The 10,581-nt window shown below is 61.9% G+C and overlaps 1 protein-coding gene across 1 annotated transcript; it reads left to right on the top strand.

The window, feature by feature from the left end:
- The first annotated feature begins 758 nt into the window (after positions 1-758).
- Positions 759-9,534, top strand: AGT (angiotensinogen). Its single transcript, XM_054713097.1, has 5 exons — positions 759-819; positions 3,709-4,553; positions 7,504-7,771; positions 7,933-8,077; positions 9,340-9,534. The coding sequence occupies exons 2-5, from the start codon at positions 3,725-3,727 to the stop codon at positions 9,532-9,534; spliced, it is 1,437 nt and encodes a 478-aa protein (XP_054569072.1). The 5' UTR covers positions 759-819; positions 3,709-3,724.
- The last annotated feature ends 1,047 nt before the right edge of the window (positions 9,535-10,581 follow it).

Here is a 10,581-nt window from a genome sequence, read left to right as displayed (position 1 = left end):
TGATCTGTGATTCTCTCTCATCATGGATGTTTCTCTCTCTCTCTCCCTCTGCCTTCCTCTGTGAAATCAATAAAAAAAAAAACAACACAAAAAACATTTTATTTTTTAAAAAATATATTTTATTGATTTTTTTTTTTTTTTAACAGAGAGGAAGGGAGAGGGATAGAGAGTTAGAAACATCCATCAGCTGCCTCCTGCACACCTCCCTACTGGGGATGTGCCCGCAACCAAGGTACATGCCCTTGACCGGCATCGAACCTGGGACCCTTCAGTCCGCAGGCCAACACTCTATCCACTGAGCCACACCGGTCAGGGCAAAAAAAAAAAAATTTTTTTTTAAAAGGAAAGAAAGAAAGAGTCACCCCAGGCCTCTGAGGGGGCAGAGGCCCCTCACACCCCCCACCCCCCACAGGATGGCCGCGGCCCCCGCTCCTCCCGCTCCCGGGAGCTTCAGTGAATGTGTAACTGGGCCGCGGCCCAGCGCGTCCTGTTCAGCAGGGAGCGCATTGATCAGCCCACTTCCTGGAAGCTGTCCCAGCAGGAGGCCCTCTGGCGTCCAGCCCCCTCGTCGGGCCTGGCGGCCGGGCCCCCTCCCCCACCGTGATGTAACCCCTCTCCCCAGCCCGGGCACAGGACAGTCTGGGAACGGCTCCATCCCCGCCCCTCACGTATAAAGAGGGCCTCCGTGGCCGGCCAGGGGGAGAGGCTGTCCTGGTCTCGCACGCAGAACAGCGGGTCCTGGTCTTGGGGACAGAAGCGGAAGGTCTTGGTGTCGGGAACCGACGCAGCAGGTGCTGGTCTCGGGGGCTGACGCCGACGGTAAGCCGGGAGTCCGTCCCTCTCCACACACCACCCGAAGCCCCAGCCCCAGGCGCTCCCAGGACAGCTGAGTCTTCTGCTGGGCCCAGAAGGTGGGTGGGGGCTGGGGTGGGGGGCAGAGCAGCTGGAGGGTGGTAGCTAACGGCAGCCAGGAGCCAGGAGCCAGGGGCCAGGGGCCAGGGGCCAGGGGCCAGGGGTGACCTGCACTGCAGGCGCTTGACCACTGAAGACCCAGGGAATGCGCTTCCCTCCCCTCAAGCCAGCCCTGCAGACCTGGGCCGTCCGCCCTCGGCCCCACCCTGGGTCCTGCCAGAGACCTGGGCCCTCTCCCAGGCCTCACGGGGGCCAGTCCCCCCCCACCCCACCCCAGGTTCCAGGAGTTCACTGGGTCCTCTTCCAGCCAGAGGGACTGTGCAGCTTGCGGTGCAGGCAGGGGGGCCTGGGGGAGCGGAGGGCCAGGCTCAGGGCGCCCAGGGCTGTGTCCCCGAACCCCTTCTGAGCAGACCTGTCTCCGGTCCTGGGCTCCCGGCCTGGGTCTGTGAGGTCAAGCTCATCGCCGTCTCCCTGAGCCTCGGTTTGCTCATCTGTAAATGGGGCCAACAAGCAATTCCTGGCCTCCCTGGCTCATGGACTAGGGCCGTGGTCGGCAAACCGCGCCTCGCGAGCCACGTGCGGCTCTTTGGCCCCTTGAGTGCGGCTCTTCCACGAAATACCACGGCCTGGGCGAGTCTAGGTTGAAGACGTGGCGTTAGAAGAAGTTTACGTTTAAAAAATGTGGCTCTCCAAAGAAATTTCAATCGTTGTGCTGTTGATATTTGGCTCTGTGGACTCATGAGTTTGCCGACCACTGGGCTAGGGTGTCGGTTAAGAGCAACAGAAGGTGTGAGTGCTTTCTAAACGTTCGGATACACTGAAAAGGCAAATCCCTACTAGTCCGTCCAGGAGGCGGTCTAGATCGGTGCTTGTGTGTGTGGACTGGGGCTTCCAGGGGTTTGAATCCTAGTTGTGTCTCCTATTGGCTGTGTGGCCTCGAGCCAGTCACTAAACCTCTCTGTTCCTCTGCAAAGCAGCATTCGTTACCTTATTTGACAGCTACGCATCAAGTCACTGCGGTGGCCCAGGCACTTTTGGGGGCAATGTGGGAGGGCCCTGCCCTCGAGGGGGTGTGCATTCACCTGGGAGGAGATAGGCAATACACACTAAACACCTATCTGTATATAAAAGGCGAAGTGACCGGCCGTACGTATGTCCTGCCGACCGGCCGGAACGCGGGACGCGCACTGGCAATTTAAAAATAATACATAGAAAGCTCTTGCCGGCGCCAATCGCACGCGTGTTTTGATTTTACGATGCTATGTTGCATATACTACGTTGACGTGTCATTTTCTGCAGTGACGTAATTACCGCCCGGATCTTTCTTCTCATTGATTTCCTTTCAATGTGCACGAGTCTGTGCCATGCGGAGTACGACCAGGTGACCAGGGCCAGAGTGCCGGGAGGCAGGGCGGAGTGGCAGCGTAGAGTAGGGCGTCCGGGAGCCCCCTCCCCCTCGCCCCCCCCCGCAGGAAGGGGGTGCTGGTGAGAAGAGGAGAGAGGCTGAGGTAGGAAAAGCCTGGAGCCGTGCCTGGCGGTGCTAAGCGTTATGTAAGCGTCAGCTGCCACCCTCGCCATTTGCATTGAGCCACCAGGGGTAGGGGCACCGAGAAGGAGGGGCTGGTGACGAGGGAGACGGAGCAGGGGTGAGGGGAGAGAGAGCACGGGGCCAGGACCACCCACGGGGCCAGGACCCCTGCTGCCCGCTGACCCAGAGCCCTCGGGGCAGGAGAGCCGCTCACGGCCTCTGCCTTGAAAATGACCCGTGGGATTGCGCCACCCGAGCGGGGCCTGTGCCCTTCACCGGTGCAAAGCGGGAGGGGGCTGGTGCGCCTGACGCCGCGACCTTTCAGCTGAGGCCTGACACGTGAACCAAACCCCAAGGAAAGCACTCCTCCGCCGGGGACGGGGGGTTCTGCACCGGGATCCTGTAGCTGTTTCCTTCTTTAGAAAATACCTTTGTAGCCCTGGCCGGTGTGGCTCAGTGGATGGAGCGTCAGCCTGCGGACTGAAGGGTCCCGGGTTCGATTCCAGTCAGGGCACATGCCAGGGTTGTGGGCTCGATCCCCCTCCAGTGTGGGGCGTGCAGGAGGCAGCCGATCGATGATTCTCTCTCATCATTGGTGTTTCTATCTCTCTCTCCCTCTCCCTTCCTCTCTGAGATCAATAAAAATGTATAAATATATTTTATAAAAATTTATAAATATATAAATTTAAGGGAAAAAATAAGAGAGAGGAGGAGAGAGAGAGAGAAGCATCAATGATGAGAGAGAATCATGGATCGGCTGCCTCCTGCACGCCCCCCACTGGGGATCAAGCCCGCAACCCGGGCCTGTGCCCTGACCGGGAATCGAACCGTGACCTCCTGGTTCATAGGTCGACGCTCAGCCACTGAGCCACACTGGCCAGGCTATAGATGTTTTCTGGGGACCTTGAATCCATTTCTTCTCCTTGAAGTTCACAGACATGAGGGGTTTCTCTAGGCCAGTGATGGGCAACCTTCTGAGCTTGGTGTGCCAAACTTCGCCAAAAAACTGAGCATAACTCGGGAGGTGTGCCACTTTGAGGAAAAAACGAACTCCAAGACTCTAGTCGCAAATGTTTCATCCTCAGGAGCAGCAAACGTTTCATCCTCGGCATGCGGCCGCGTGTCATCAGAAATGGCCACGCGTGTCAGTGCTGACACGTGTCATAGGTTCGCCATCCCTGCTCTAGGCGAATGGCTGCAGGGCCCTGGGAACCAATCCGGCTCCAGGGCACTCAGTAACCTTTCACCCTCCACCTTTCACCCTTCAGGGCCCGCAGACGCGCCATGAGTCCCGCAGGCGTGGGCCTCAGGGCCGCCGTGCTCTGCCTCTTGGCCTGGGCTGGCCTGCCCGCCGCCGACCGGCTCTACATTCACCCCTTCCACATGCTCGTCTACAGCAAGAGCAGCTGCGAGCAGCTGGAGAAGCCCAGCGGGGAGACGCCCCCGGACCCCACCTTCACGGCCGTCCCCATCCAGGCCAAGACGTCCCCGGTGGACGAGGAGGCGCTGAGGGAGCAGCTGGTGCTGGCTGCCCGGAGGCTCCAGGGCGAGGACAGGATGCGGGTGGCCACGGTGGGCATGCTGCTGAACTTCATGGGCTTCCGCATGTACAAGACGCTGACCGAGACGCAGGCCGCGGCCGGCGGGGCCGTCCTCTCCCCGACGGCGCTCTTCGGCACCCTGACCTCCTTCTACCTGGGCGCCCTGGACCCCACGGCCGGCCGGCTGCAGGCGTTCCTGGGGGTCCCCGGGGAGGACCAGAGCTGCACCTCCCGGCTGGACGGCCACAAGGTCCTGTCCGCCCTGCAGACCATCCAGGGCCTCCTGGTCCTGCAGGGCGGGGCCGCCGGCCAGACCCGCCTGCTGCTGTCCACGGTGCTGGGCCTGTTCACGGCCCCCGGCCTGCGCCTCAAGCAGCCTTTCGTGGGGGGCCTGGCCCCCTTCGCCCCCGTCACCCTCCCGCGCTCTCTCGACCTGTCCGCCGACCCCCAGCTGGCCGCGGAGAAGATCGACAGGTTCATGCAGGCCGTGACCGGGTGGAAGATGGGCCGCCCCCTGCGGGAGGTCAGCCCGGACAGCAACCTGATCTTCGACGCCCAGGTCCACTTCCAAGGTAAGGCCCGGCCTCCGTGGGCTCCGGGCAGGGCCGGCGCCCGGGGGTGGCGGTGCTCTGTCTCCGTGGCCCTCACGCCCAGCGTTTCAGCTGGGCATGGCCCGGCCCTGGAGGTGGGCAGGCGGCAGACACGGCCGGGAGGACGGGAATGTGTCCCCTCCGGCTCCGTGGGTGACTTTCGGTTGGGCATCGGCCCGCCCACCTGCAGCCCTGTGTCTGCAGCTGCCACCCTGCCTCCTGTCACCCGCATCCCTTAATTCCTGTGTGCGGGGAAGAGGCGTCCCTGCTGAAGAAGTAGACACAGAGAGAGAAAGTGGTTTACTCCAGACGGCCCAGCCATGAGCAGGGACCTGGGGTCCAAACCCACACCCCCTGACCCCCACGGCCCAGCTCCTCGCTCAGAAGGGCTGGGTTTCTGTCTTATTTTTATTTTTTAAAATTGATTTCAGGGAAGAAGGGAGAGGGAGAGAGAGATAGAAACATCCATGATGAGAGGGAATCACTGATCAGCTGCCTCCTGCACGCCCCACACTGGGGATGAAGCCCACAACCTGGGTATGTGCCCTGACCGGGAATGGAACCGTGACCTCCTGGTTCATAGGTCGACACCCAACCACTGAGCCACGCCGGCCGGGCTGGGGGCCGGATGGTGAGACTTCGTGTGCTGCTGGGAAGGTGGGAGCCCTTGCTGGCAGGAGTCCTGGTGGGCAAGCGTCCTCCCCAGAGGTCGTCCCGACGGCCGTGCCGTGTGCACTGCGGACGGCAAGGGCCTGTCCAGGCAAACTCCGCGGGGAGCACACGCTCAGGTGGCGGCTCTGTGACGGACGGGTGGGCTGAGAGCCCTGCCTCTGAGGGACATGCATGAGGTTCGATCAGGATGAGCAACCTCGCCCTGGCTGGCGTGGCCCAGTGGTTAGAGCATCCGCGTGTGCACCAGAGGGTCCTGGGTGTGATTCCTGGTCAAGGGCATGTACCGGGGCTGCAGGTCCGATCCCCACCCCCCAGTCGGAACCTGTGTGGGAGGCAACCCACGGCTGTGTCTCTCTCACGTCGATGTTTCTCTCCTCTCCCCTCCTCCCTTCTACTCTGTCTAAAAAAACGATAATAGCGACATCTCGTTACGAGGGCCTCAGGGCACAGCTGGATGTCTCTCCCATGGGCTCCGGCCGCCCTTTGCCCAGCACCGCTGACCCCCCCCCCCCAGCCCCGGTGCTGGCCCTGGCAGGTTCCGCCACATCCGTTGACTTAACCTGGAGAGATTGACTTAACCTCCGGACAAGGATGGAGCTTGCAGGAGAGCCGGGGCTGGGGGGGAGCCTCCGTGCAGATTCCAGCATCTGTTTGCTTCAGTTTGTGGGTGGAAAGAAGTTAGTCCTTTTTTCCCTCTCTAAACTAAAAAGCCTCCTGCTGGGCCTGGGGGCAGGGCTGAGCTCCCCAGGGGAGCGTGTGCAGAAGGTCACAAACGCTTCTTAAAAAAAAAAAATCATTGATGTCAGAGAGGAAAGGAGAGGGGGAGAGAGAGAGAAACATCCATGATGAGAGAGAATCACGGATCGGCCGCCTCCTGCACGCCCCACACTGGGGATGGAGCCCGCCACCCGGGCACGTGCCCTGACCGGGAATCGAACCATGGCCTCCTGGTTCACAGGTCGACGCTCAACCACTGAGCCACACTGGCCGGGCGGAAGCGTCTTTTTTTAAAAGTGGGATGCATCGGCGTGACTGGTTAATCGCGTGAGACAGGTGTCAGGCGCACACGTCCACAGCACAGCATCCGTCTGTTGTAATGCGTGTCATCACCGCCCGTCGCGTCTCCTTCCCCCATCCTTCACCCCCGTCTGCCTCCCCCACCCCATCCTGTGGTCTGACTCCAAGGTGTGTTTTCCTTTCTTCATCGCTTCACCGTTTTCACCCAGCCCCTGCCGCCCGACAGCTGTCCGTCTGTCCTCTGTTTCTGTTTCGTTAGTCATTGTGCGCATTAGATCCCCGGCGTGAGGGAGACCCTAGGGTGCTTGTCTTTCTCTCCCTGGCTCTTCAGAGTTGGGAGGGGTGGGGGAATCGCAGGCACACGGAAACCTCTGCGCCACCTCTTAATGTTCCTGTGGACCTGAAACTGCTCCAAAAAAGTAACTGGAGCCCTAACCGGTGTGGCTCCGTGGATAGAGCGTCGGCCTGTGGACTGAAGGCTCCCAGGTTCGATTCCGGTCAAGAGCACATGCCCGGGTTGTGGGCTCCATCCCCAGTGGGGGACTTATGGGAGGCAGCCGATCCATGGTTCTCTCTCATCATGGATGCTTCTATCCCTCTCTCCCTCTCCCTTCCTCTCTGAAATCAATAAAAATAAATTAAAAAACAAAAACTAGCCGAAACCGGTTTGGCTCAGTGCATAGAGCGTCAGCCTGCGGACTGAAGGGTCCCGGGTTCGGTTCCGGTCAAGGGTACCTTGGTGTGGGCACATCCCCAGTGCGGGGTGTGCGGGAGGCAGCTGATCGATGTTTCTCTCTCATCGATGTTTCTAACTCTCTATCCCTCTCCCTTCCTCTCTGTAAAAAACCAATAAAAATATATTAAAAAAACAAAGAGTAACTTGATTAAAAAACAACCACAGAGCCAGCCTGCTGGACCTCAGGCTCCGGGCCCGGCCGGGTCTGGGGCGGTTTGCCCCATCGGTTCCTAGTGGGGGAGGCACCTGAGCCCTCGGGTGCCCCCTGTGGGCCGCAAGGAAGCGGGCAGCGGCACAAGCTCGGTGCGTCCTCACCTCGGCAGCTGCTGTTCCCTGAGCGGCGCCAGGGCTGGGTTTCGCAGGAGCAGGACTTGGCGGGCCCCGGGGGAAAGCAGAGGCCTATGGGGTCTGCCCGCCTCGGCCCGCCCAGCCCGGCCCCCAGTGGTCCCCCCCACCACCTCCCCGTGCCCGCCGCCCGGCTGACTCCCCCGTGTTCCCTGCCTGCAGGACAGATGAAGGGCTTCTCGCTGCTGGCGGGGCCGCGGGAGTTCTGGGTGGACAACGCCACCTCCGTGGCCGTCCCCATGCTGTCGGGCACGGGCACCTTCCAGCACTGGAGCGACGCCCGGAACAACCTCTCGCTGACCCGCGTGCCGCTCAGCGCCAACGTGGGCCTGCTGCTCGTCCAGCCGCACGACGCCGCGGCCCTGGCCGACGTGGAGGCCCTCACCTTCCAGCACGACCTCCTGACCTGGACCAAGAACCTGGCTCCCCGGTACGGCCCCCGGGGGACCAGCTCAGGGTGGGGGGGCCGGCGCCCCCTCCAGCAGGGACACGTCGAGCCAGCCGCCTTCCCGGGCCTCCGGCGCCTGCTCCGTGGGGCCCAGCCGCCCCGGGGGCGCCCCCTGGGCCACCTGACCTGGGTCCCCTCCGCAGGGCCGTCCGCCTGACGATGCCCCAGCTGGCGCTGCGAGGCTCCTACGACCTGCAGGACCTGCTGGCCCAGGCCAAGCTGGCCACCCTGCTGGGCGCCGAGGCGAGCCTGGGCAGAATCAGCGATGAACCCCTCCGCGTCGGGCAGGTACGGGGCGGCCCTGCTGATGGGTCTGTTGGCTCCCAGGGTGGGGGCTGTCCATGGAAGCGACACCGAGGAAGCTTCCGGAAGGTGGGGCGGGGCCGGACGGAGAGGAGGCGTGGCCAGGTGGGTGTGCCCAGGTGGGAGAGAGGTGACCAGCACCTTCTGGGCCTGTGCAGAGGCAGGTGGAGAGCGCAACTCCTCTCACCCCGGGCTGGCGGCTCTGCCCTCCTCCCAGACCCTACAGCAGGGTCCAGCCCAGGAGGGTGCCCCCAGCCCAGGGCCAGCCCGTGGGACAGACGGTCCCGGGCCACAGGGGACGATGCTCCCCAGCTATGACAGGGGCCTGCGTGCTCAGGCTCGGTGCTCGGTGCTGCCGTGGACAAACGGGGTCCCACCCAGGCCTGGCCTCAGAGCCCACTGTTGGGGGCAGGAGCCGTCTGTGCTAAATGACTGGGGTCAGGCCTGGACGGTGTGGCTCAGTGGATAGAGCGCCGGCCCGCAGACTGGAGGGTCCCGGGTTCGATTCCGATCAAGGGCACGCACCTTGGTTGCTGGAGCCCAGGCCTGGTTGGGGCGCTTGCAGGAGGCAAGCAATTGATGTGTGTCTCTCACATCGATGTTTCTCTCTCTGTCTCTCCCTCTTCCTTCTACTCTCTCTAAAAATCAATAGGAAAATATCCTCGGGTGAGGATTTAAAAATAAAGGAAAATAGCCCCAGTCAGTGTGGCTCAGTGGATAGAGCGTCGGCCTGCAGACCGAAGGGTCCCGGGTTCGATTCCGGTCCAGGGCACGTACCTTGGTTGCAGGCTCCTCCCTGGCCCAGGCCCTGGTGGGAGGCGCCTGCAGGAGGCAACCAATCCATGTTTCTCTCACATCGATGTCTCTCTCTGTCTTTCCCTCTCCCTTCCACTCTCCCTAAAAGTCAATGGGAAAATATCCTCGAGTGAGGATTAAAAAAAAAACAAACAAATAAAAATAGAGAAAAGAAAGAAAAATGAATGAGTGGGGTCACCACGCACGGGTGGCCGGGGGTTCTGCCGGGACGGCCAGGTGGAAGGTGGAGACGGGCGGGTCCGAGCGAGGGGTCCTCTGGGGAGGAGCCGCCGTGTCGCTCTGAGTGAGAGTCGTCGAGGGGGTGCAGGCACCGTGCCTCGTCCCATAGGCTGGGACCATCCCCCCTGCCCCCCCCCCGCGGGCACCTCTGCACCCCGTCCTCGGGCCCCGTGGGGCCTCCAGGAGCGACCCCAACGCCGGCTGCTTTGCAGGTGCTGAACAGCGTCCTGTTTGAGCTCAAAGCCGAGCAGGGGGAGCAGCCCACGGAGTCCGCCCAGCCTCCCACGGAGTCCGCCGAGGTCCTGGAGGTGACCCTGGACCGGCCCTTCCTGTTCGCCGTCTACGATCAGGACTCCACCGCCCTGCACTTCCTGGGCCGCGTGGCCAACCCGCAGAGCGCGGCGTGAGGCCGGCCACGGGCACGCGGGCACCCGGCCCCCGCCCCCGCCCCCGCCCCCGCCCCGGCCCGGCCCATGCAGCGGCACCAGCTTGTCAGCACCGCCTTCCACTTCGTCTCCCCACGAGCCAGCCAGGAGCCGAGAGCAGCCTTTCTCCGGGGCGGCGGGCGCAGCGGCCTCCAGGCCTCAGGTTTAGGGGGGACCTGGGGGGATGGGTGTGGGGGGGGTTAGAACCAGAGTTCAGCTCAGGATGACTGTTCCGGAAAGAGCTTGCCCAGACCAGCCTGTGTGTGAACGCAATCGTCGCTTCCTCTTTCACTGGGAACGGACACTGGGTTTAGGGGTGAGACCCCTGCCCCGCACGGCCCTGGGGGGGGGGGGTGCAGCCTATGGAGGGGGAGCCCGCGTTCTTCTTGGTTTCCCCGTTTTTCTTTCCCGCGGCGCGTGGGAGTTTTGGAAAACGCCAGCGCCTGAATGTGTGAGAATGTAACCTCGTGGCTGGTTATCCTGCTACTAATAAATCTTACAACAAAGAGCAAGAAGGAAAGACTCTCTCTCTCACTGAGCAGAACAAATACATGTCATCGAGCAGACACACAGGGACTCGGAGTCATATTTTTTTTTTCTTCTCTCTTTTTAAATGTTTTAAATTGGTGGGAGGGAGAGAGAGAGAGACTGATTTATTGCTCCACTTATTTCTGCATTCATGGGTTGACTCTGGTATGTACCCTGATCGAACCCATAACCTTGGTGTAGCGGGGCGCTGCTCTAACCACTGAGCCACCCAGCAGGGCTCTGAGCATACTTTGGACGGCATTCCCACGGGAGGCGGGGCCTGCGCGTAGCCATCCTTAGAAGTTGAAGGTGCTGTTTTCTGGGCCTTCCTTCCTACGGGGAGTGACCGTCCGTGTGCTGGGCGTGGGGACGCAGCAGGGAGCCCGCGTCGCCACCTGGGATGCCGTCCTGAAGTCGCCCTGGGGGACTGAGCACGTGAGCTGGCACCGCCACGGCCAGCTAGCGGGAGAGGACACTGGTACTGACGGTTCTCTGCTCGGC

Source organism: Eptesicus fuscus, chromosome 24 (assembly GCF_027574615.1).
Source record: "Eptesicus fuscus isolate TK198812 chromosome 24, DD_ASM_mEF_20220401, whole genome shotgun sequence".
NCBI lineage: Eukaryota > Metazoa > Chordata > Mammalia > Chiroptera > Vespertilionidae > Eptesicus > Eptesicus fuscus.
This window is presented reverse-complemented; position numbering and strand designations above follow the sequence as displayed.

What these genes read in the sequence shown, in the direction of transcription:
- AGT (XM_054713097.1), top strand. Translation starts at nt 3,725, where the DNA reads ATGAGTCCCGCAGGCGTGGGCCTCAGGGCCGCCGTGCTCTGCCTCTTG. An exon ending in CGCCCAGGTCCACTTCCAAG is followed by an intron (nt 4,554 to 7,503) that starts GTAAGGCCCGGC and finishes CCCTGCCTGCAG; the next exon opens with GACAGATGAAGGGCTTCTCG. An exon ending in ACCAAGAACCTGGCTCCCCG is followed by an intron (nt 7,772 to 7,932) that starts GTACGGCCCCCG and finishes TCCCCTCCGCAG; the next exon opens with GGCCGTCCGCCTGACGATGC.